The sequence below is a fragment of the Megalopta genalis genome, chromosome 3, assembly GCF_051020955.1.
Source record: "Megalopta genalis isolate 19385.01 chromosome 3, iyMegGena1_principal, whole genome shotgun sequence".
In the NCBI taxonomy this organism is placed as follows: domain Eukaryota; kingdom Metazoa; phylum Arthropoda; class Insecta; order Hymenoptera; family Halictidae; genus Megalopta; species Megalopta genalis.
In genome coordinates, this window is record NC_135015.1 from 2,965,640 (window position 1) to 2,993,085 (window position 27,446).

Below are 27,446 nucleotides of genomic sequence, written 5' to 3' on the forward strand. Positions count from 1 at the left end.
TTCTCTGATTTTTAACGAGTGTTACTGTAACATTTGCCGTAAGTAGCATATAAACTGAATAAATAACTCATAAACGTATCTTTACGATATGAATAATCATAAATTAAAAAATAAGTGACCCGTCATTTTGACGGGTTCCGTATATCTAGTGTTAACGGGAACTTCATACTAAACGTAACAGAATTACTTAAATATTTCCATTGAAATTAAAAACTAAAAATGTAAAATATGTAAATGTTAACCAACAGTCTGCATAAAATAAAGTGTAAAAATAACTGTGTTTAAACAGGACAAAATGAACGTAATTAGAGAGGCAGTTCACCACAATCGTACAAGTCATAAGAAATGCATTGCCTGATAAATGGCAAACCGCAGACACGTTTGTGAAGTAGGAAACAGTACCCCAGGCGATTCTGAATCCTTCGAAAGCTCCTGGTGAATCATTATCATCTCGATCTTCAACAGGATAAGATAAAGATGATGCAACGAACACACGTGGATAAAACAGTTGTGAAATTCGATCATTTATGCGATGTTTTTCAGAAAATAAGCTGCCTCGTCTCTATTACAACCATAAAAACCAATAACAAAGATGCAGAACACTTTGCCCTGTGGTGAGAAGAAACGGACGACCTGTCAGAAAACTGGCACACGCTTAGATTCATAATTGCTGCAATTCATCTGATGCATCGATGCCATACGTCATATAGAACTAGGTCAGACGCATTGTTGTCCTCTCATCAATGGTGTCGCGACGTCCGACACAACATCCGACGATTGCATAATCCTCGCATTTGCATTTCTATCACTACCGAGAGGTGCAAAGTTCATCGGATTTTTGCGCCTAGATTCTGAAGAAGATTGAGATGCGTTAATATAGTCGTTATTTTTTTGTGTTCTTGTCGAAACATCGATAACGCCTGATTGAGCAACCGTGCGGACCTGCGACCTCTCTCCTATGACATTGCAAATCGCGGACTTTCTAAATCGTTTAGGGTAAAAAAATAATCGACCGAGATAGGAAAATGATTGATGCCGATAGTCGGGCGAATCGATGGGAGTTGGTTGAAATATCGATCGAAATGACTGGTTTTTAATTGCTGTCTCTACTTTTTGCTCGCTGCAACAACATAGTTGGAACCAGTCGAACAAGAAATTATTGTCAGATTATGGAAATACATGTAAATTTTTTATTCTATTCGTAATAAACAGGTTAATCTATTAATATCTTATTTTTGTATTTCAACTACACAATTTTTACATAAGTTGATAAACTCTGCAGTATATTTATTGTTCTTACAGTACAAGTTTATGAAATACAAGAAAATTTTGTCTATTTTCAGATTTTCGTAAAATAATTGACGAAAGTAAGAATTCGCATAAAATTCCACAGTTTGCGATGGATTCATGTGCACTGACTTTACGAATTGTCTTCTAAAGGCTGTCGAATCTCGAGAGATCTCTGCGGCTTTTCAAATGTTCATTGTAAGCTAGTTGAGTTATTTATCTGTCCTATTTATCTTTTAAATGTCTCCGAAACTGCGACTGCAATGGAACCTGAAATTCGCGTTACGACACACGTGGTGACAGATCTATGCACGTGGACTTTATGCAAGAATGATTGCGTAATCGTGATGTTTCCTCGAGGTATAAATAATACAGAAACTATGTTGCAGGAAGTTCACATCGATGCTTGATCGAGTTCCTCTCCCTTTCCGCGTTTTTCCTTTTAATCGAATGATCAAATATTCCTTTCACCGGACACGGAAGTCTGCTGGAGGTTGATTAAGAGTGATTTCCTCAAGACTTACTATTACACGTGCAAATTAATAATCATAGCCGAGCGTTTTGTGAAAACCATCCCATCAATTTTCTACCATGAAAGTCGTGAAGAACGTTGTAAAGCTACTAATCATCTAGAATACTACAAAACGATCATGTGTAAATTAGACGCATCTACAATTTATAATGCAGCTAGCATAGCTAACGTGAAACCTAAAGTAGAATTCATAGCCAATTAAAATATCATTAACGACACTAGAAATATTTTTCTAGGCCAAATTAGGTTGATATTTCTTAATTAACTGAAAGAACAAAATATACACACGTATTCTGCAGATGTGTGTGTATACAGCTAAATCAGATGCGAAGCAAAATTCATAGACAGTCAATATCATTAAAGGCACCAAAAGTATTGTATTTTTTTTCAAATAATTCACGGTTGGTCAGTTTAGGCGCGGGTCAAAATTAGACTGTTTTTCCTTAATTAACTTAGAGATAAAAAGATCAATGGAAACATGGATAAAGGATCATTCTCGACAGGATTAAAAAAAATTCCGTTCACTTTATTCTACAGTCCAGGTTTTGAAAGTTCGTCCAGAAAAACGCTGTCGCTAATCGCAGGAGCGACAAAAAATTACTACATACAGCACCGTATGGTAATTGCGAGACGTGGCCGACAATTACGGAACATTGAGCAAACCGGACCTGTGATATAATTAGCTGCCAAAGACGCTGTCAAAGACGCTGTCAAAGATGCTGTGTCGAAATGCGTCGTTGCTCAATCGGTCTATGCCACAATATTATGATTCCGCGATCATCGTAAACGCGTCTAATCGATGCATGAAAACTCCGTAACTCATAAACCAGGAAAATCCATCTAGAAAGTACTCACCTTGCGAACAGGATTGTTCGCTAACGAGACAAATTGCATCGTTCGGTTTTTACGAGACTGTAAAAACCACAAGGTGTGTGCGATAATCACTTCAAAAAAATATTAACGCATTTGACGGACATCAGTGGCAGTTTCCATACGGTAGCGAGCACCTGTAAGTTCTTCCTGGATTTATCCGGGACGCTTATCTAGTGTCTTATTAAGAAGTACGTGCTATTATACAAAATATTGCAGGGGATCGCTGCGGGCACGCGACCGCTGAACTATAGCTCTGGCAAGCGCGTAATTTTATGGCAGCGCTGTCGAGGAACGGAGCAATAGTACAGACGGTTTAAGTGAATGGAGAAGCCCATGAAAAGATGCCTGACTGTCATTGCCGTTTAATTGACTTCCAGCCTCGTTAGCCCTAGCATAATTACGGATTGAGATAGTTTAAGAAAGAATCGTGGCTAGGCGAACCGTCATTGCAGTACTGAAAGTCTCTTAAGTCCTTTGACATTGTTACATCAAAAGTCGAAGTCTTTTTGGTGATCTCACATCACTTTACCACGCGTTGAAGTCTCCAAAATGCAATTCTACTGTGCACCGACTGTACTCGAATTTCGGTGCGCTACTTAATTATACAATTAAATTTTCTGGAGTCTAAAATGTTACTCTATCATACATTGAAGTTTCCTGAACACTGTAGTAAAATTTCATCACACACTGAACTCTAATGAACGCAACAGCGTCATAGTTTTTCACATTGTTATCTGTTCTCGAACTAAATTCTTTCTATAAAAAGAAACACTCCTCGCCAACAAATTTCTTAATAAATATCGCTACCTTGAATCTATCCTTCTACAATGCTCTCTATTAGTTAACACATGTCTAAAGCTTCTATGTCCATGGATCTTTGGAATGTCCTCTACGATCTTGATTGATCTCAGTCCGATCGGAGTCCACTTGGTAATCCCTGAATGATTCGTTGAGCTATTTTCCATGCTGGATCGTTGAGCAGCTTCTCTTAATGAGCATTGTCAGAAGGTAGACCCTTGATTGCGAATGCTCCACGGAAGATTGGCTTGAAGACCTCTAGAACTGTCTGTGTTCGGCGGGCTGAGTTCTGAAAATCGTCAAGAAATATCGGTCTTCGATGCTGAATCGGTTTTACGCTATACCGACCCGGCAAATTACCCATAAAAATGCGATACGCAACGTTGCAAATTTAATGAACCGTTCAGAGTACGTGCTAACTAACACGGACGCCTTATCAAGCAAAAGTTGCTGATTAACGTTTTTTACTTTCCTAAAAGATCATACATGGAGTGTAAAGGAAATATTGAACAAATTTGTATTGGCACACTGTTTCCTTTACCGTTGACGTTGCCGTGTATTCTATTGGGTTGGCAATTAAGTAATTGCCGATTTGTTCAATGAAATAAAAGATTTTTTTTTACTTCGAATGAAGTTTAATCTGTAATGTATTTTTCATTTTGTTCGATGACTTTTTGCCATCTCTCTGACAACTTGAAAATTTCACGCTCGTAGAAAGTCTGATCCTTTTCGGCCAAAAACTGAGTTAAGTGAGATTTTACAGCGTCATCATCATTAAAAGTTTTACCACGAAGGGAGTTGTCCAGGGATCGAAATAAGTGGTAATCCGATGACGCGAAATCAGGGCTATATGGTGGGTGTAACATCAATTCCAAAGCAATATCCATCAATTTTTGCCGAGTGGACAAAGACGTGTGCGGCCTAGCATTGTCCTGGTGGAAAATGACACCTTTGCGATTGACCAATTCTGGTCGCTTTTCCATGACCGTTGTATTCAATTTGTCCAGTTATTAACATTCACGGATAATAAAAAATAACATAATAATAATAATAATAATAATAATAATTTTATAATATAACATTTACGGATATCATAAAAATAGGAGTGAGAGACATCTATAACTGAAATCGGCAATTACTTAGTTGCCAACCCAATATATTAGCTAACATTGTTTTAGATAGCAGAACATCTCTGTAACTGTAGGTACCCTAAAAATTTAGATTCGCAAAGAATAATTCTTCTGGTAAGACTACTTAAACTAAGAACAATTTTGAAAGATCTCATTGACAAAATATTTCTGTCGCTGCAATTATTTTATATTTTTATTATATTGAGTGCTGCAATTATTTGAGTGGGTTAGAATCATGGTGACGTAAGTCACATTTTCGAAAATTTTGACTAATGTCTTAAAATGCAATCTATGCACGCGAAAATGTTAACAGGATAAGTGAAATCAATGATAATAGTGCTATAAATTAACTTAGTACTAAATTAGCTCTAAATAAACTCGTTGTTTCTCACAATGAGGAAAATGCGACTTATGTCGCTATGATTCTAGCCTACGCATTGAATGCACCAAAGGTTTCTTCAAACGCGCCAAAATTTCAGTTATCCATTATTAGAAAAATAATTGGTAGTCGTTCCGATCGATAAATATTAATGCGCCACTTCCAAATGACACAGTGCACCTGCTGGGACGGTGTCAGTTGATTAGCATGCGTAGAAACGCTCGAAGATTTTGCAACGGTATCGAGTGAAGGGTAACACGTTTCCACCGATAAATTGATCGATTGTGGAAACGCAAAAAAACTCGCTAACTAATTCTCAAGTAATGTGTCACGGAAACCTCTTTACCTCGTTGTGATGATCCATCGTACTTTGAGTAAGAAATCTAACGCGGATGATTTCTAAGATCGTAGCGAAACCGATCGAAGTCTCCGAGTAGCATGATCGATTTCACTTCGACGTTTTCGACTTACAAGTATCAAGCTGCTCAGGACCTTGCTGAAATTCGTGACTAGGGTGAAGCCGCTGCCGAACGCTGACGATGGCACGTCCAAGGACACTCGCTTCCTGTCGAACTCGGGGATATTCTCCGTGGTGCTAGTGATCTTTTCCTGAACACACAGAAAAACGATGATAGATCGCCTTTCACAACGGCTTATCGCGGTGTTCGCGGAGACCGATCTCGATTTTTCACCTCGAGCGCAGACCCGTTCTAGATAGAGCCGACCGAGATCCCGGCAGTATAGCCTACGCATTGACGCAACTACATTTTTACGCGTCTACGACCTCGTCGCATTTGATAACTCAGTTAATACTGTGTGTCCCACAAATTCTAGGAACACTTATTTCGAGCTACATGCAAAATCTCGACTGATGAGAATTATTGGATTTAACGATTTGACTGACACCCCTAATATTATAAGGATCTGCAAAATGTAATGATGTCGTAAAAGTAATTCATCCCATAGAACTTAACGTTTTTAATTTGAATTTGATTAAGTAAAATACCTCAATTTTATGATATTCTTCAGGTTGTTGGGGTGGCAGTCAAAGTGTTAAAGCGATACGTGATTTGATAATGACTAGAGGATTATGCTTCATATTACGAAGCTCGAAATAGTATATTGACATGATATCGTTTTTTCATTGTTTAAAATCAAATCAAATTGTTTAAATCAGCTGTAAGGGCAGGTGTTAGATGAAAAGGTGTTTCTTCATTTAATAATTTGAATAACTTGGGAACAGTATAGCGATATAGATGTGCTAATGACTAGAGGATCTTTATGCAGAATGAAACTGGCCTAAGTGATTTGTAAGAAATGTCAATGGAAAATGTGTTTCCTCTTTTAATAATTTTAGTAAGTTGAAAATTGTGTATCGACATTTTTCAATTCTTTATATTTTTCCATTGTTTGATGTTACACTTACGATTTTTTTGTAAATGCATGAAATCTTTAGACTGGTTGTAAATCATGTTACATCATCTAAATAGATCTAGATAAAACGGGGGTTCCTTTTAGAAAATAAAGCTACTGTGTAATGTATTTCTTTAAGGCTCATAATTTTCACTAATGAGGTTTTGCAAGTTGTTTAAAATAGCATCGATTCAGGTGGACAGAATTCGTAGGACACACTGTACATTCGCTTATAAATCAGTGTCTTGCAGTCTTGCTTATCCACTGCAGGCAATAACTATGTGAAATGTATGAGAACGTTCACTGAACTCAGAATTTTATAATTGTTAAATTATTCAATTCTGATACAGCGTATCGTTTTTTTAATTAATATCTATCGATGATTATTTCACAGTACTTTTTTCAGAAGAACAGTCGTTAGGATTAGATAACGATGTTTTGTGAGCTTTTTTGCTGTCGGCAACAGTTACGGACCGACAAAGTATTTCGAAATTAACATCGTCTAATTACCCAACGTATCAACTACCTTGATCATAGGAATGTACATAAAAAGAAGTAACAAGAATTATTTTTTAAATCCTGCATGTAACATTGTATCGCGTATGCATGATCGGGTATGCTAGAATGAATTAATCGTTAGATTATGTATCTTCATGCAAAACTACATTTTTTCTGGCATAATTCATATAGACTGAGGTGATACGAAAATTTATGTCTCGCATCATCGGATTCTAATGTCTAAAAATTGAATTGCTAATCGTACCGTGCATTGATTAGATTGCTCACAATCACGTTTTACACAAAACCATAAAAATCTGCAATTTATTAATTATTTACGAGTGTTATGACATTTTACAAAGACACAAAATTTCCATCATTTCTTCGATTTTTGATTCGATTTTTAAACTCGCATAAATCGCACTAAATTGATCAGATATACGTCGTTTAAAAAATTGCGTTGTTTTAAAAAATCAATCATCAAGCGAGTGAACTAAATATGTCTCCACTATCTTTTCAAATGCAAGGAATTAAACAAAAATCGTCAAGCTCATATCATAGACACTGACCATACCAATTAAGAAGCTCCCAAACACTGAATCGGAAAAGCCCCATAGATAACACAGTATCGGACAGGATTCAAGAAGGACAGAAAGGATCGAAGCGGCGCCCGCAAGGAGTACACGGCTGGTACATAGAAAAACATGATCATGCGTTTATTTGACAAACAACATCATCACCATCGTGGCCATCCATAATCATCCTTATCGTCGTCGTTAATACTTAGAGCGTGTATATAGATACTGTATTTACATCGATGACACAGCGTCGAAGTCTCCTAGCGAGAATAGAATCGTAAACTCGTTCGTCGACTATTTCCTAATCCTATTTACAGTTTTGCGCATCGTTGGATCGTCGATTGCCAGCCCTGAAGAGACGAGATTGAGGAAGAGATAAACAGAGGAGGAGGTGGGGTGTACGTGGAAGATGGCAATCGACGCTATTGCGGTAAGCAACAGACAATCATCGACTTAGGCTTGTCACAGAGGGTGGGAGAGGGTAGTGTCCTGGCAATTTATCGGCCGAGCTAGAAAGAAAAATCCATGTCGTTTGAAAATCCAAAGTTTTCAGTCGCCGCTGGGAAGCTGACTAATGTGCGTTTGGTGCGTTTGCTTTTGATGCGTTTGCGTTTTGATGTGATTGCATTTTGATGCGTTTGCGATTGATGAGATTGAGCGATCCTCTGTCAAGCGGTGCTGCTCGATGGCCCTTTTGGACGTATCCGAAGTCCAAGGTCCAACGGTCGCGCCCCATTAAGCCGTATAATACGCCGCTTCCGGTGCTTGGTATTCGTACTGTTTACGTACACAACACTGACTTTAATGGGTGACTCTTGTTCGGTTAGAAACGACATTTGGACGAGGATCAATCGACCCTCGCCGAAGGTTCTCGGTCATGCTGTTCTATGCAGATTAGTCGTGAAACAAAGAACCTATATCCTGGGTTATCGACGAATCGAGAGACACGGCCGAGATGCTTTAGTTCTATGAGTTAGGGATGCGCTTGCATTCGATTCACGATAAAAGTTACAAGAAAATAGAAGTGCTGAAATTATTCATTCTCAGGCTGCTATGGTCCTGTTAAGAAAATGATACAAGGATAAATGAGCCGTTTATTTTGAAAGTGGCATAAGTCACTTTACCGTAATGAAAAGTGGTGATTTTTTAATGTTTATACGAAATTATTTATACTGAGAAAGATATCAGTATCCTGAGATAACAAATACAAGTAAATCTTCTCGAAAGTTAGCATCCATATTTTTAAACGTGTTAAAACGCAAACCCTTAAATATATCGACTAAAAAACAAAGTGACTTATGCCACTTTCAAAATAAACAGCTCAAATAATGAACTCATTTTAAAACTCGAGTCTTCTACTTTAGGAGTCCATCGTTAATTCTTTTCTACGATACAGCAGCTGGAAAATTCAGAACATGTTTTACATATAAAATGATAAGTATTGAAATGTCTGCAGACACTACGAAAAGTTCATTTCGTTAATAAGACTACCATGGATTTCAAGATTGAAGCTTCCTCTTTACAACGACTTTAAAAAAGATTGATATGCGTTTTTTTAAATAGTTTTATCAAGTTTTGAGTAGAAGGTGTATCGACAACTTCGGATACACTATGAATATGTTTGACGGCCAAACTTGTTCTTCACATCTGTTTCAACAGCTAAAAAGTATCAACGATTACGTTCGTTGGAGTCGTTATGAAATAAATGTTTCAATCTTTGAATCTATGGCAGATTCAGTTACGAAAAAGATTTCCCAAATATTTTAAAAACATTTGAATTTGCGCTATGTTTCCAACAAAACATGCATTTAGGCATTTACCTGCGAAGGTACAAGATACCTTGATAATGAGTCCAGATTTATCGTTGTTCGATTGTTTCGAACGAAGTTACGACAGCTTGAATTATAACAATTTTTTGAAAATCAAAAAAGATCACTTTATCGTACAGTTACCACTATACCATCTATACCATCTATTTTCTATGAAGTCAGAATTAAAAAATGACCAATCCTCTGACAAAAGAGTCTAAATCATGCCTAAACATATACAACAAAATTTAGTTGTATTTTTAAATAATTCCAAAGAAGCACTGATTGATATTCGACTGATTCTTGCACTTCTATGCATAGTTTCGATTGTTTATCGTGTCTCGAACATAAACGTCCTTTGAGGTGTATCAACGGCGCAACGAAATGACATTAATTACGGATGCATTGGGCAACGCGAGCGCCGTGTTAAAGGAGGCCATGCTGCCGGTTTCTCGGTTTTATCTTCAACACAAACGGAATGCGGTTACTGCATGCAATCCGTTGCATGCACAAGACAGTTCGCATTGGGCCGATTCGAGAAACGTTCAGAGAAACTACAATATCATTTTGCTCGATCAAGACGTGCTACAAACCGCGTTCAATAGTCGCTCATTGAAATTCATTCGAGCCTTTCAGACACCGTGAGGATGGAAAGCGGAAGGGTAGAACAGAGACGAACGAGTTAATAAATTAAAACAAAAAGTAATGGAAGATTGATCGTAGAAAAACTAACTCCGGAATGATTTATCTGTGTCCACAACCATTATCACATGCTGGAATGTTTGTTTTCGGGCGATGCCTGTGATGAATGGCATGCGAGGATGCACACGAGAGTAATTAATCTGTATGAACACTTTGAGTGCCGCGAATTACTTCTCCGAACTCAAATATTAATTTCTGCAGAGATGTTAATGTCATTAAAAGACTTACTTTGATTTTATGCCATTTCATCTGTAGCTCGATCGACAGTCAAAGTGTTAATCTTGACGTTGAACAGGCTGAATCATTAACACTAGCAGCACCAAATTAATTTGTAAACGCGATAATAGGGCTTTCATTGCAATATTATTATTATACCGTGGATCTTGAGGCATTTATAGCACATATGAATTTCTAAAATGGAGGAAATTAATAAAAATTAAGAATGATTTCATTTTATCTTTACCAATATTTTTCCTTTCACTTTTAATTTTCGTCAGATTCTGTATAAACATCAGAATTTGTATCAAGATCTCCGGTATAATTATTACAATATTGAGCGTCTTTAAAAAAAGTCGATAAAGTAAGAAATAATTTCAATGATCGCAAAGTAAGGATTATGTCAATCGATTAGACTCTTCTAGTATTAATGGCCTGTAAACAATGTCTCGGAGAGCCACCCTTAGTATATCTAGGGAAAATCCCAACCAGAAGAAGAACATTCACGGAAAATTAGGTCTCAAGCAATGGCGTCGATCAGGTCGACGGCGAAACACGAGCAGAGAGAAGAGAAACAATTGAAACAAACTTAATGTGATCCTACCCCTCCGCCTATATTCGCAAACGCTCCAAGATTTATTCCAGCGTTGGCGTCTTTCACGTCTGTGTCAACGGTATGTCCTCCACCGGAACTTTGGCTCAGAGAGGACAAACTGCTGAGTTTCGAGCTGAGGATGCTTCCTAGAAGACCTGCTGAATTATCTCCTCCGTGGCTGACATCTGTAACTCGTAAATTCCACGGAGATGATGCTTTATCCAATTTAAGTCCACTTAAGAACAAAATCTTGACATATTAAGGTTCATTTAGCTAGAGATCCATTAGGATGGAAAAGTCTCCCGATGGAAAACTCCCGATCTATTAAAGTTTTTGAATTACAAGTATCCAAGGAACGCGATATTTGCTGATTAGGCGACCTGTTCTGTTCTAGAGGCTTAGGCAAAGTCTTTATACTCCAGCTATTATTTCCAGATTTGAGAAGTTTGATGAAGACAATAAATATTGAAATTGAATATGAACTTCCTTGAAAATTGAAGCAGAGCTGAGCTTTTCTACTATACTATAATTATATCCTAGGATTCATCAAATGTTTAGTCACATTTTAGCTATGATAGCCAGTCAACCTTTTCAATTTCCAACTTTTTCAAAAGAGAGAAAGCTAGAGCCTCGAGGAACTTGTGATCCCAAAATTTCCCCGCTACAGTTATTTAAATTTGTCAATTGTTCATCAACTGTACCTGTACCAGCAGACAACAGTCCCCCGGTTTTCCCAGCGGTTCCAGCTGCGACACCACTGGCAATCGCACCTAAAGGCGCCAGTTTTGAGGCAAAAGCTCCTGCCAATCCGGTTTTAGCGCTCGTGAGGAACGTGGACGCGCTGTTAACCACCGGGCCGATACTTCCACTCGCAGCCTGGATTTTTGAGGCTATCAATTCACTGAGAAACTTGCTGGTAGCAGATTGATGAGGGTCGATGCCAAAGGCAGCGTTCTTCGCTTTGTTCGATTCATCTAAGACCGCCAGCGCTTTGGTCTTCGAGTCGATGAATGTATCTAGCTTCTGAAAACCAGAACCTCGAGGTGAGGAATGATTCTGTGCGAATTAGGTGATACGGTTAGTGTGTATCTTACGCCGAAGACGAAATTCAGGATCCCGTTCGAGATACCCAGTTTCACGGCTCCGATTTTCCTCTTGTCCCTGTCGGTTCTTTCTTCGTCTGCCGCCTGGTCGCCTTCAGTTTCCACGACGTACACCTGGCAGGTGGTTTAATTAAAATAAGATACACACGGATTTTATTCCGGCGGCGGGAAGATTGTACTCGGGATATTGAGTAACCGGAGAAAGGAGAGAAAGGGTGAGATAGAGAAACAGTATGTCGGGTCGCGGCGACTTCCGCGATTATTCTGAATCGTTCAGTCGATATTGCCGGCGTTAGAAATACGTGGAAGTGGTCGCCATTGAACTAGGAGAAAATGAGTAATGGTAATTGGCGTACGAAGAAGCCTGCGCTCGAGTCGGAGACGTTTCTGCTTGGCTATCGAGATGTTTTGCAAATAATTGAGGAAGAGAGGAAAGAGACGGAACTGGAAATGATAATTAAGAAAAATAGAGATGCAGGAAGATAGTCAGATGGAGTAAGACCTTGAATTGGAGTCAGGATTATAGGTAAATGAATAGAGAAAATGGAAGAAAGAGAGACTAAATGGAAGTAGAGAGAGAGAGAGAGAGAGAGAGAGAGTAGATGAGAATAGATGAATGGAGTGATAGATACTCTTTACTATAGAATTGACTAAATTAGAGAAATAATAAAAGGTAAAGACAAATAGACAGAGATAAAGGAAGGAACAGATATAGATAAGTTAGATGAAACTAGAGCTGCAGTTGAAAATAAACACGAGATAGGAAAACATGTAGGGGAAACGAATGAAAAAGATAATAGAATAGAAAATGGATAAACCACGTAGGAAAATAGAGAGACATTGAAATTCAAAGAACAAGATAATTAGGAAACTGAAGAGCTAGAAGAATACTGAAACAAAGAGGTAAAAAAGTAGAGCATTATAGAAACAGAGTACTAAAGATATGGAGAACTGGATAGGTGATACTCTATCTCGTACTCTATCTTTGTAGCGGAGATAGAGTACGAGAAAGATAGAGAACTGACAAAATAGAGAGGTAGGGATCTAGAGAAATAAAGTACCAAACAGATACGGAATTTAAAAAATAGGGAAATAGAGAAATAAAATTCTCGAGTACCGGAGAGTTAAAGAACTAGAGCATCAGAGAACTATAAAACCATAGAACCACACATCTAAAGGACTTCAAAACTCGAATTGAAGAAAACTAGAGAACTTGGGTCCCAGAGAAATAGAGAAATCGAGCCCTGAAAAATTAAAATCCTATCGAAATAAAGAACTATAGAACTGTAGAACCATAGAACCATAGATTTTAGAACTTGGGACCTGGAAAACTAGAGCTTTTAAGAACTCGAGCTTTAGTGAACTAGAGATCCAGCGGGATCAAGGAACGATGATGATCGGAAACCAAATAGGTAGAGTGTCAAATACAAGAAAATCTAGAGAATTGAGAAAACGCAGGCACTGATGGAGCAAGAAAGAAAGTCCAAAGTTCTACAAGTGACCACGTGCAGAATTTCAGTTACGCGCTTGTATCCGGCTTCATTCGCGCCCACGAAGTTGCAAACTTCAACCACTTTCTCTCTCCGGTCGTTCATCGCAGTCCCTATCCTCTCTTACCGTTCGATATCGACTCGTCTTTCTTCGTCGTTGACGCTAATTTAAAACCATGATCAAACAGAAGCAACATTGTCGATTGATTTAGACGCGTTCTGACCGCTTTCCTCTTCGTCGTCGTACCGGCAATATAATAAAACTTTGCTATGACGCTTTCACTTTCGCTATTCCCGACACGTTCTGTTTATGAGTTCCATTTCGACTCCGTCGGCGCTCGCCGTTTTCTTTACACGTAACGATTACCACGCAACGTAACCGGCGATTTTAACGAAGTTTTGTTTTTGTTTCTGCCATACTGCACCGTTAACGTTCGCAAACTTCGCAGGCATTCACTATTCACACTCTATACCGGAAGCTTTGATATACTGACTGCGCTGTCCTGTAAATAATATCTCTGTGAATGACAATACCGAATTTTTCGGATAACATTTGCTACTCAACGATCCATAGACATATCTCTGTCGCCTGTTATACTCGGTGTTATATTGAACGTTATCCAACCACAAGCCATAGAGTTAATTATACCTACAAACAAAAGAAATCTTGTCTCTCCTGTCAAGTAGGTTAGACATTTATAAGCTGTGCCTTGCCTCTTACACAACTGTCACTTCACACGCAGTTCCTACACGGACTATCGTATTCCATAAAGTTTATTTATTACAGATTTCACAATTGTCCACCTACTGTTAGTAACAAAGCCACGGAAGTCAACGGACCCGAATCTGAAACAATCTTGGATGTTCATCGAACACAAACAACTTTAGAAACAAAACGACAAGAAACATGGATGACACATAGTGGACAATTTCGCAAGCATTAATCTCTCGGCATTAGAACAAAACATGTCACAAATGTCAGCAACCCTTCAACCAAGGACGTAATAAAGACATCAGGGCAAAAGAACGAAAGCTTTGGCTCTGTCGAAAAGGACCAATTGATCGCTAAGCTAAGAAATGCGGATCAGATGGTTTTACAAACGCGGGACATCCGAAGAATTGATCGCCGGCGAAATTACGTCACAGAAGCTTCTAAACTCGATTACACTTTCGATTTCGCCGGCCGCTTTCTACGGAACCCCAAGGTTATCGGAGTCCAGATATCCGCGATTAATCGAGGTGGTTTCGTGATCGATCCTTACCTCGTTTAGGGGGCTGAGGTCCTCGTTCTCCGCTTCCCTCTTGACGACGGGACTGGCTACAGCGATCGCGGCCACCAACGCGAGGCCGAACAGCACGCAACTGATCCTCATTTTGTCTCCTCCTCTTCCGCTTTCTGCGATTCAGTTTGTTTGCTCTGGGGAAATCAACGCGTCGTTGAGCAAGCGGTACCATCCCCCTCCCCCCGGTGTAAATACAAAGCCGGTGTACGCGAGAAACGCCGAACCGAAGCCGAGCCGAAATGTCAAGTGAAAGGATGGCCGATGGGGATTAATGAAAATTCGTGTTTGAACAACGTGTGCGCCTTTGTGTCGGGACCCGGCGACCACGGCGACACCGCCAATCCACGATTATGTTACCCTTCCAATACGGCAAAAGTAAAAGTCAGTGTTTGATTCGGAATCGTCCGAACGACCTGGCGAAACGAATCCGGTAATCGGTAAAACAGCTGACTTTAACAAGCATCGGGCTGAGGAAGGTTCGTGAAACCTGTAGAATCACGTGGCGATTCTTTTTTAGTCCTAGGTTGAATATAAACAGTGTAGTATAAACTAGCTTTGAGTTACGAGTTAGACTTAGGAGCTTCAAATTGATAGTGAGACGAGAAATGATGGAGACTAATTTAGAGATTAGCCTTTGGACAGTGTTTGGGTTAATTTAAAGCAGAGTTGACTGTTTTGTTAACCCATATGAGGTATTCACGTTAAGAATTCACCCATTTTCTGTTTTATATAGTGGAAATAGTTTGTTTCTTTGTGATTTTGTCGTATATTGATACATTTGGTTGCAATATGAGGCTGTGAGTATGAGAAGATTGGTTCAATCGGAGTGTTAAAGGTAAATGGGTGAAAACAATAGAACGATGTTTTTAATTTAATATAATATCCTATAATATACTATCAATATTGTTTATGTGGACAGAGTATGTATATTCGTAGATCTACGAATACAACGATGATTCAGTCAAAATCGAAATCCTTTTGTTCCTTATTATTCGAACACTAAGTGGACTATTGCGACATGTGCAGCTGAAACATGTTTACGACTTAACAATCACAACATTTGTGCGAAATCGAAGCAATTTATTTCATGAAGCAACAACTGCAAAGTTAAGGTTTCCGATATTGATTAGCCTGGCAATCTGTCTGCAGCTCATCATAGACGTCTAATTTTTCTGTCAGTTTTATTTCCATACACTTCTTAACCTTCGACCCGAGCGTAAAGAGAATCAAATAATTAAAGAAAAGAGAGCAATGCAATAATTAATCCAATGATACAGTCTTCGATATAACACGAATCTGGTTAACGTTAAAATAGACATTACTCAAGGCAATGCAACAGCTATCAATCACGTATGACGTACGGGACAGTGAACGTGTTAAATAGATCGAATCGGCTGCTTCACTTTTATGGTATATTTCGTAATAACGTCAGGGAATCAACAAGTATGTATATTACACGGAATAATGAACGAGTTTAATCAATCAAATGACCTACTTCAGTTTCAAAGTTCGTTTTGCAGGTTACGAGTTAAGAACTTAAAATGTGCGGATCTGTCTTTGACGTCTAGTGTCGATGGAAAGGACTGGTGTCAGATAATTGTCAGAGTGGGAGTCTGTCAAAGAACCTAATGCGCACGACGTCTAACATATTCAATTTGTAAAAGTTCACTTCGTAGGTGCACTCGAGGATGAAGAACGCGAAATAAACAATGCATGATGCCGTCGTTGTACAAGAGCGTCAGAATTCAGTGAATTGTCAGACTGTCAAACTGTCAAAGACGGTTGAGGGACACGGGACCGAGAACGCGTTATATTGTTCAAACTTCACTTCGCAGGTCCACTAGAGTAAAAGTTATTAAACCGCGCTCCGCCGATCGCGTTTTATCGTACAAGATCGTCAGAAGTCAGCGAATTGTCAAATGACGGGCTGTCAAAGAGCCTAATGCACACGACATCGACCGCGTAAAATTATTCAAAGTTCACTTCGCAGGTTCACTTCGGAATAAAGATCTCGAAACACGCGAGTCTTTGCCGAGCGTAGGATGTTTCACCGATTGCGTTTGGCGGTGCGAAAGCGTCAGGGAACGGTGTACCGTCGAACTGTCAGTGTGTCAGAGATCAGCCACGTGGTGCCGGCAAGAAAAAAGGAAGCCAGAGGTGTCAGTCCGATGGTGTGCGAGCGATCAACTTACGGGCGAGAGCGTGAGCGGCGAGTGCGTGAGAGATGTGTGCCTGACGGAGCGCGAGCCTCGTTTGAGGACCACGGTGAAGGAGATCCCGATGTATTTAGCGAGCCGAAGGGGAACGAAGGCGAGCATGTGTGCCCCTTCGAGAATCGAGAATCGAGCTTCGAGAATCGCGGCGGCCGGCCTCGCCTGTCCCGGGTGGGGCACGGGTTCGATTTCCTCCGCGAATCCCGCGCAGCCTCGTTCCCTCGGCTCTCGAAATCGCTAGATCGGACCCGAAGTCCTCGTGGCAGGGATCCAAGCGAACAGATTCGCGGTATTATGCAATGGGGACACTCCAGGGGAAGATCGCGGAGATGCGACCACCTTGGGAGAGGCGTTTCAAAACATTCGTATCCTCTACCAGGAGCAAATCATCACGCCCATCGTAGGCGCTGGTGGGGCAGACGGTGAAACGAAAGTGACACTGATAGTGGATACATTGAAGCATTTGGAGTGGCGAAGGTGCTCGCCGGTTGACTGGTTCACTGCCTCTGGAATATTCTAATTATGTTGTATTTGTCGTGGAAATGGTTTCGTTGCGTGGGAGTTGAGAGATGGAGATTTAGGGTTCATCTTTCGGGATTTAGGGCCATATCCATAGTCGAGTTTTATTTATAAGTATTTTGCCTTCGTGAAGACAACGCTACTTGTATACGATTAATCAAGGCGGCGACTTAAGACCATGGTTATGACCGTCCCATACGACTCGACTATGAATACAGCCCTTAGAGCGGCCGTCAGAGGGATATCTATATCGTGATTTACTTTGTGTTTGCCTTTATTTGTTTTCGGCTTATCTTAAATTCTTCCTCATATTCGGAGTAAAAAAATGTGTGCTGGAAATATGAAGTATAATAGCTATTTTGTTATTGTACGTCATAGAATAGTTTAGATGTTAATACAAGGGTTGAAGTCTTTGTTTTGCTGAGTTTGGCGATATTTGCGAATTTTTTGCTCAAAGACTGTACGATTTTATTCAATAAATATTACCAGATTTGAAATGGTTCACTTTGGAGAGTATCTCGTAATTTTTTTGTTTCGAAATACTTATTAAGTAGAAAGTTATGGCTGATCTTTCGAAACATATTGTCGGATAAGGTGTTTTGCTGGTACTATTTCATCTAAAACGAAAAATTATATGTTTTATGTAGTATACTATATCCTTTCTCTTTCTTGAATTAACTATTTCTTGAAATATTACTTGAAGACAAAATGGCGGACGTTTAAAAATGAGGCGACGATTATTAACCGAGTCGCTCATTCAGTCAATCAAAGCAAATAATATTTGAAGAAGAAAAAAGTTTTCCATTCGAGAACAAGGTAGAAATACTATGTATAATGCGTAAAGCTTATCCATTTCTTTTTAATTTGATACGAACTAGAATTTAGCAGCAATGATTACCGCCGTTTTTATAAAGATTTCCACGAAGTCATTCACAACTTTATACTATCTCACTATTGTTAAATAAAAAAATTAAACTTCTTTGTGAGGTCATACAGTTTTTAAGAAAATAATTCTCAAAGATCTCTTTCTACGGTCTCTCAACTAAGTCACACAAAATTCCGTTTCTCCTTCAAATTCATACTTAAATGTCTACTTCATTGTAGCGTTCCTTCATCTTTCTTTTCCGTATTTCATCGTAGAATCATCCTGTGACGTAAGCATACACGTTTCTTCTAGTCACAAGAATGCAACTGGACATAATTAATTGCAATCATTATAGAAAGTTACCATTTAGAAGCTGCAGCACCTAGTCAATGCAAGTACCATTTTGGAATTAAAAAAAAGCACATCCTTGACATGTCACAGCGAAATCCAGGAAGAAAATCCTTTTAGTCTTATATAAGGTAGTGTAAGTACGATTCTCTCTTTCATTCAAAAGATGAATAACTTTTCTCTATCACTTAATAATTTTATTTCTTCTACTATTTTAAAATTGCAACTATTCAATTTCGTCATAAATGACGTAAACCAGCAACCTATTGATTATAAAATGTATCAAGCCAAAAATGTCCAACATCAAAGTCAAGAAAGTAATGAGCATCAAATCTGGGCATCTTATAAAACTTGATTCAATCGGATTTAATTAAATTTCTTTAACAGCTTGACTGCCAGGTCAACAACCTCAAAATTTCATAAAATTAAAGTATTTGATTTAGTCAAATTAAAACTAAGAAGTTACGTTGTATGACCTCGATTGGTTTTTCAACGTTCTTACCTATCGCAGATCCGAATAAAATTAGGAAAATACGATAGATTAGCATGAAAATTAAATTTGAAATTTGAGTAAATAATTGCATCAGAAGATGTCATATTTTTTGACCAACGAAGTACCTTTACTTTCTGCAGTATTGCGAATTATCCCACAACGAATTCCCAAAGTAAAATCTCTAAACGTACGAAAGACGAATTGAAAACCGATTAATAAAGAAGAAAGTATTACAACTTCTGAACGGAAGAAAGTGACTGAACCACCCCGTGCGGTTTCGAGGAATTTATAAATACCGATCACCTTTGATCTCCGTCCATCGATATCCGGCAGACTACGCGTCCTATTCTCACGGGAGAGCTCTGAAACTAATAAGGAAAGTCCGAGAGCCAGTGATTATATAATTGCTTATTCGTAAGCATCGCCCACCTTGTGCACTTGCGAAAACGGCAGAGGCCGTTCGAATGCGTGCAGTGTCGCCGAGGGTTTGGTTTTCGGCTATCAGCCGGCCATTACGATCGCTACTATCGTTGCAAAACCATAAGCTGGGTGACCGTCGAGTTGCAGCCAGCCACTTTCTCACAGCGTTATCTCATATGAGGCCGAACCATCGTAACGTCACGCCGATTACGCAACGGCCAGTTTCTCCAAATTGGACCACGCCGCTGTTTCTCGCTTTACATATCGGACCTGTGGTGGTTCGTTAACAGAGACACGACAAAACCTCGCCGTCGAGCGTGTTGCCGCGATTTAATTACCCTAATTAAAGCAACGACGAGCATCGCAACGAGCCACGACATTGCTCCGAAGAGACTTGAGACGCCGTGCCGTGCCTGCAATTAACCGCGATTATTCTTAACGATTCGCATTAACACTGAGCTCGGCCCGTGAAACAGTGCAATTTTCGGATTTCCTGTCTTGTAATTGCCGATCAGAAAGGCGATCCTTGTCGGAAGCTATTCGTAATGGACCAGTATGGAGGAACAAATATTTGCTTTCGCGTCGAAGATGCTGGGGAAAGTAACCTAATTGGTAAGCTAATCAAATTTCATGCAAATATTTGTCTTTGTTTTCAGAGGCATGGATCGGTCGCTTTTGCTTCGCAAGCCATAGTTAATTTGCCAGCGAGAGGCGAAATTTTTAAGGAACAGCAGACTTAAGGAACAGAAGAACATATTAGGAAGATGATGAATTGTTCTATAGGCTGCAGAAAATTAATTACATGGGATCCAGTTGATAAAAATGTAATTGAACACGTTAAAAACGTTTTGCTAAAATTCGAAAAGAATTAATTTCTACTGAAAGGATCAAGATACCATCGTGAAAACGTGGTCGTAAACGAATATAATACTTTCTTTAACTGAAGATCGCTGCAAGAGAGTACTTTACTGTCAGAATAATCGCGTCGAGAAATGCGATTTGCCATAGATTTGCGATAGCTCTTAGATTCCAGTGTTAAACCTTAATTACATGGTAAGAACCAACTCTTTCTTGGCTATTGAAATGTTTCGTTTCCGTCCGAAGTCGCTCAACTATTTTTACGCCGCGCACGATTACAGTCTGAAACAGGATTCGCCGGTAATTATCGCTGCTCGCTTGTACCGACCCGCCAAGTTAATCGGGACGAACCGTACTTTCACCTTGACCATAATCTTGAAAGTAGTATTTTTCAGATCACCTTGGATTCACAAAAATTTGAGACAGAGTCGCGATGTATGCATATATGTACATAGCCAATGACAGATGTTGATATTATGGGAAATTTTGTCGATTAGAAACTCGCTGAAATCGTAAATCAAGAAATGGAACCTAAGCAAATTACTATGACTTAGAATCAATTTCATTATGAAATTCAGAACACCTACTTTGATGCATCCAGTGCAATTTGTATTTTACACACAAATTTCAGTGATGAATTTATAGTTTCTAGTTGGAATATTGTTTGGGAACATTGAGGAACAATTGATATTGAAATAGTCCATATTGCCTTTGTTTTGGCATATGCATAAAAATCAATAATGCAATATTGTGCATAATACAGAAAGAAAACGAAACAGATGTGCTTCAGTCAGAAAGAAAATGAAATAATTCAATATATTATCACTGCACCTAAACTAATGCATGCTATGCATATCTTTTATTTCGATAATCTTTAATAAGCGGATCTTAAGGCAAAATAAAGTATTGTAATAAGTTGGTGACAATGTAACAATATCCTTAAATCCTTCTAATCTCATTACGGTTTTGTATTTAACTTAAACATTTTGATGATTATTTGACAGTGATTATTTATGAACCAATCAAGATTAGACCCCTTTCTGAACAATTTAGATATCTAGTATAGGAAAATTAGCTTACTATTATTCTATTGAAATTAGTATTACTACCAATTTGTTTATGCACCAACGAAGGGTAGTATATCTTCTGAATACGTTTTTATAGTTACAGATTGTTATAAAAACGATCCGCAAAGCTCGAATAATCGTATTTCCTCTTCCCAAATTGTTCATTTTTGTGCACAGTCTGAGCGTCAATTAGGGAGAATTTACTGTACTTTGCCCTTCGGTCGATTAAAGATTTGAAATAGTGATTCCATCTTGATCATAGGCATTGGTGTCAATCATTGCTTCAGTATCGTTATTGCGTTAAAATCGTATGCCGCAATAATTTTAACACGTCATCGCGACCGATTATGCGTTTTTCAATTGCGCCGGTTGGAAAGTTAATTGCCGATTGCGATGGTCTAGATCGCAGGTGGTCGCAGGATGCTACGTGCACACGTTGTCTTATTCGCATCATGCTTGTTGTCCCTATTGTCATCACGTTGCGCAATGGTCACGATTCGCTTCCCAGGTTCGCGATTTACATGCGTCGCGAGCCGAGGAAACCCTTAGGGAGGAATTACGAAACCCTCGATCACGTGGATCGCCTAATTCCTCTTTGTTTCATTTTCTCACGGCGAGAAACCGATCTACACCGGTGGTTTCAATGATTTCGAAGATTACCGAGGAGAACACTGAAAATTATGCAAAGTACACCGGGTACTTTTCGAAGCTTGCACAATTGTGCAACGTACATCAATTGATGTACGTTGTTTTTAGTGATAGTTATTATTAATACGCGTCACGTATCGAGGAAGAGGTCGATGTTATGGGAACACGTTACGAAAGTGTCTGCTCTTCATGGACGAGAACGATGTTTGTTTTTTACGTGAACAGCCTCGGTTTAGAATAAATATCGCGCGTTTGCGCAACGAGAGAATCATGGGGCTATTTTTTTAATTTGGTTTTTACAAGGCTCGGCTGCGGAACGATCTACATAGATCTGGACGAGATTATAATAAGATTGTAAATGAATGTTACAATCGTAATGATTGTAATTGTCGTCGGATTAGCAATTTAATGAGTGATGTTATGTGAAATGTAATTGCAGATTGTGTCTTTTCGTGCTGTCGTGGGGAAATGTTTAATTGCTTGTAGGGGGCGGAATTGTTTCGTGATGAATGACTACTTTATATGACAATCTGGTTATTATGAACGCTGATTGTTCATGATTGTTGATATATAATTTATGCTTAATGTTGCACGTGGTAGAAAATGTTAATCGAGATCTAATTTAAGACTTAAAATTATCTAGACATACAATTTCATACATAATTGATCTTGAGGAAATTGCTTTTAACATTTATATAAATGGATGGTGTAATCATTAGTTCATATTTGGAAATTAATGTGTTACTGATTCATGAACTGTACCAAATTTAGTTACGATATGCAAGCTGCAACCAGATTCCAATAGATTAGGAATTGCATTTGTATTATTAATGTTAATGTCATTGTTTTAGTTTTCCGCTTTTTGTTTCACTCAACAATTAACTGTGATTCTGCAGAACATACATACATGCTTGCTGATACGACTGTCAATATACTACCGTGGAGAAGAAATGAGTGTCACAAAAACTTTATTCTAGGATTATAATATTGCAAGGACAATATCGGAATCGATTGATCAATATTCATTAATTACTACATGCAAAGAAAGAAAAAAGTAAAAAAGAAATTGTGTCAACAACACGCGGTGTTCCCAGGCGGTCACCCATCCAAGTACTAACCGCGCCCACCGCTGCTTGACTTCGGTGATCGGACGAGAACCGGTAATTTACAACGGGGTATGGTCGTTGACGGAATAAGTATAATGCAAACTGGAATTAGAGGTGCACATCCTTAATTATATAATCTATATTAAGTGACAGTTTAAACATTAATACGTAGATAAACGTTTGCATAATTTGTTTCGCATAAAAAAAAGACATAAAATGTAATGCAACGTTTTATTTATCTGACAGACAATTATAATATGAATAGGTTGCATACGTATGAAAATATGCAGGCAAGTGATGAGACAGGTTGTACGCAACTTCTGATATCTCTCATGGTCTAAAAAAATAATGTACATACGCATAAAGTGAAAGAGTTAAATATAACTTTGTTTTGTTAAATTAATATACGTTAATTATGCACGTTAATCGTCAACCTCGATTACAATTTTTGCAAATAAAACAGCATTTGCAATAAAAATTTAAGCTCAAGAGCTGATCTGCTAGCATCAGTAGAAATGGTCCACAGTGATCAGACATACTAACCGACCCTATTTAACGATATTCCTACAAAATTAACGCTTCAATTGAAATGTTTAAAACATAGGCATACTTTTCGCAATCATCAGACATTTCAAAACTTACGGTTTCTTAATTTTAAGGCCTAGAAACAATCCAACCGTCCCTATTCCACCGTTTCGCCAGCAATGTAGAATATACCCGATCCAATCTTCCCATTAACGGGCAGCATGTCAATTCGCCTACGTTCGTCGCCGAATTAAGCAACGACTATCAGATAATCAGTATCACGAAAGTGCGAATACTGTTTAGAAAGGAGGTAGTGTGTCGCCACTGGCCAACCACAGTCTCATTAACTAGAAATACGGGACAATGCATCGGTTAGGGACGAAACTCAACGAGCTCTGCCAATCATTCACGAACGCAAATTGTCGTTGAAGAACCAAGAAAACCACGGTCGTTGCTAGGTCTAGCTATAGTTGGTAGCCGGCTCTGTAAGTAGTACAGCTATTATGTGGTCGGACGGTCGTTCTTCTCTGATCGTCGTGTGGTGCCACACCACGACCGGATGCGTAAACGTGCAAGGTATTTTCGCTGCGGATCGACGCCGGGTAACTTTCGAACTCTGAGGAAAGAGAGCGAGCGACAGTGGAAAAGTTGTAGAGCGACGGAGAGAGACAGAGGTGAAAAGCAAGACTAAAAAACGAAGTAAAAAAAGGGATGGGATAAAAACGGGGATGACTGGAAAATACAGGAAAGAGGCAGTCAGAATGAAAGAGAAAGGGAGCAGGAATTTGGGAAAGTGGGAAAGGTGGATGATACGAATTAGATAGAGAGAAATTAAGTACATTAGCCAGATTATGAGGTAAAATGGGAACAGTGGCCAATAGAGCCCAGCCCAAGAGAAATAAAGTAGATAAATCGGATTAAATGTAGGAAATAGGGGAAATTTCCTCTAGAATTAGAGGAACGATAAGAACCAAAGTAGGAGAAATAAATTAGATCAGCCCGAGTAGAAAACGCAGCGAAATGGAGGTACAATAAGAATAAGAAACATTGAACATAAGCCAGAACGAAGTAAGTGAGCTAGACTATAAATGGGAATAGAGAAGATGTACAATAAAAACCAGACAGAGGGAAATAAAGTAGATAAACTGGGCTGAAAATAGAGTAAAATGGAGGAACGATAAGAATCAGACAATAGAAAGCAAACTACATAAGAGAGATTAGAAAACAGAGCGACAGAGACGAAATAGGAATAAGTAATATTAAATGCTAGAAGAAAAGATAGATTGAATAATGGGAACATAGAGTGACAAATATAGAGGTTGTCAAAAGGAGGACAATAGGAACGAGGCAGTAGAAGATAAAGCAAATGAGTGAGATTAAAAGACGGAGTGAAAAAGTGGAAGACGATGGAAGGCTGAGAAATAAGAAGAGAAACAGACGGATTGAAAGAAAAGAAATTAACAAGTAAAAAGTGTAACAAGTAGAGATAACAGACAGAGTGGAATTAAGACGGTAAGAACCAGACAGAGAAAGATGACAGAAAATCAAAATGAAGACAAGCAATAAAAACATAAGAACAAAAAAAATCTGAGAAATAGGATGACAGTTGAGAAGAGAAAGACTAATCGGCGAGATCATAAAACGAAATCAAAGACTAGAGAAATGAGGTCGAGAAAATAGAAAGAGAGGAGAAAGAGAGAAGCCAACGAGTGGGCACACCGGAAAAGTGGGGAGAGTAGGAGGCAGAAAAATAAAAGAGAGAGAGAGAGCAATAAGGATAGAGCCTGAATGAGGGTGTGAAAAAGAGGAAGATCGAGAAAAGGATGCAAAAAAGAGAAAAATAAATGGGCAGAGAGTAACATAGAGAAAGTGAGTGAAAATTAAGAAAGTTGAATTAAAGATCGAACTGAAGATTAAACTGAAGATTGAACGAAAAATTGAAGAAAAATTGACACCTTAAATAGCATAAGCAATAAAAAGGTGGAATATTGATAAGGAAATAGCTGAAAAAAAAGAAGAATACGAATAGAAAAGAGACTGACTACCAAAGAGAGTAGAAAAATAGTGAATATAACGACATTGAAAAGTTGATTGACAGTAAACACGGGAAAATAAACAATTGATTGGACAGTGAAGCAGAAAATGAAGAAATTAAGAAACTAAAGAGAGAAAGAGAGCGGGAAAAGGAAAGGAAGAGTGAGAGCTGGGGAAAGAAAGGCAGTCAGTGCTAGGAAGCTGAAAAGAGCCAGCCGTCTGTCACAGCCAAGAATTCGAAAGAGGAAATATATCTACCGACCGACAGGATTTCAGCCGGTCCGTTATCGCCTTCCAAAAAATCGAGTTCATCGGAGAAGCCGGAAGTCTCGGGCTTATGTAAAACCATGTGGGAATATCGTATTGGCCGGCAGGAAAGCCGATAGCCTTCCGTTCGAGGAACAGGATGCCCGTTCTCGCGGGTTTTGTGAATAACCTGATCGTTTTTCAGCCAGTCCGAAGAAAAGTGGCAGTTGGCCAGCCCGAAACCGAGCGCGCAGGGGCCTGCAACAGGGCCCGCGAGGGGACCTGCGTTACGCAACCGCTCGGAAAAAGAAAGTGGATGCTCCGGTTCCTCCGATACCGATCGGGCCAGTCCGAAACGAGCAATTCGATACGGTTTTACGATTGTAACAACCGTTCAAAAACGATACTTAATTTATACGTTGCCCAATTCAGCCGATTCGAACCTTGCATACCGTCAGATTTTATAATCAGAAGCCAACGGAATACCGTCGGCGAGCATTCGCGAGAAAGTCAGTGGCTTTCTACCAACAGAAAATTCGAAGTTTCTAGTTTCTGGAAACATGCAAAACAAACGTGTCGAGTCGTTAAAGGCAAACAAAATTCATTGATGTAACCGCCTGTGCACGACAGAGATCGAGATATGTTTATCAGGTGTTCGCAAGATTGTTGACCGATTACTTACCCCGTGTCGACGTCCTCGAGCGGCCTTAATTAATCGGAATTAATCGCGAACGCCGTAGCGGGTTCACTGTGCCGAGAACTTTCGATCCGCGTGGCCGATCGGCTTCTGCATCAGTCGATCGCCGATAGACACCGTGTCAACAGGTTCCCGTGATAAGAAACGGAGTTCACTCTCACTCGGACGTTGCAAAACAGTCCCGCAAACAGGCACAAGGAAAAACAGAAATGTATCAATAAAATCGCGCGATCACAGAGCCGAACCGGCGTCGATCATATCGACGAGGATGAAAACGATCCACAGGTTAGGTTCTTCCACCTGTCGTCGAAGAACTGTCTCCTCTGGGCGTGTTTTCTCTTATAGCTTTAGGAAGCGGTTCTCAATGGTTCCTAACGGTGACCGCCGGTTTGTTTCGTCATGACTGTTTCGATGACTCACTGGGATTTCGAGGAGCTTCGCGAGGATCGAGCGATCGGTTCTCGATCGACGCCTCGAGACCGACGGAATAGAGCCGAAGAGGCAAGCGCGCTGCCGAACGAGGAGGAAAGCCGTCACGGGGAAATTGGCCGAACGAAACGCATGCTCTGCCGGTGGCAAAGAAGGTGGGCGAAATTTATGGCGTAATTCCAACGCCGCGTGACTCCAAGGCACTCCAACACTTTTCTGTGCTGTTTCCTGCAAGGATTGACAGCACTGTTAATCAGGAAATCCAGTTACCATAATTAACGAGATCTATAATA

The 27,446-nt window shown here is 39.3% G+C and overlaps 1 protein-coding gene and 1 non-coding gene across 3 annotated transcripts; both read right to left on the reverse strand.

Moving 5' to 3' along the window:
• Positions 1 to 2,324: 2,324 nt before the first annotated feature.
• LOC117226857 (uncharacterized) lies at positions 2,325 to 27,173 on the reverse strand. Of its 2 annotated transcripts, none has more exons than XM_033481626.2 (7): positions 26,710 to 27,173; positions 14,665 to 14,819; positions 11,904 to 12,026; positions 11,511 to 11,832; positions 10,819 to 10,994; positions 5,471 to 5,608; positions 2,325 to 3,779 (listed from the first exon to the last, which is right to left on the reverse strand). In XM_033481626.2, exons 2-7 carry the CDS (start codon positions 14,773 to 14,775, stop codon positions 3,681 to 3,683), a joined length of 969 nt encoding a protein of 322 aa, XP_033337517.1. In that variant the 5' UTR covers positions 14,776 to 14,819; positions 26,710 to 27,173; the 3' UTR covers positions 2,325 to 3,680. The 2 variants fall into 2 exon arrangements, with proteins under 2 accessions (XP_033337517.1, XP_033337507.1); XM_033481616.2 differs by lacking the exon at positions 26,710 to 27,173 and adding an exon at positions 16,878 to 16,989.
• Positions 23,186 to 23,305, reverse strand: LOC117227149 (5S ribosomal RNA). Its single transcript, XR_004491994.2, has one exon. It is a non-coding gene; the product is annotated as a 5S ribosomal RNA (ribosomal RNA).
• Positions 27,174 to 27,446: the final 273 nt, after the last annotated feature.

Coding starts and splice junctions, on each gene's coding strand:
- LOC117226857 (XM_033481626.2), bottom strand. CDS start 14,775: ATGAGGATCAGTTGCGTGCTGTTCGGCCTCGCGTTGGTGGCCGCGATC. Junction 11,833..11,903: donor TCCTGAATTTCGTCTTCGGC/GTAAGATACACA, acceptor TCTGGTTTTCAG/AAGCTAGATACATTCATCGA. Junction 5,609..10,818: donor TTGCGAATATAGGCGGAGGG/GTAGGATCACAT, acceptor CTGTGTGTTCAG/GAAAAGATCACTAGCACCAC.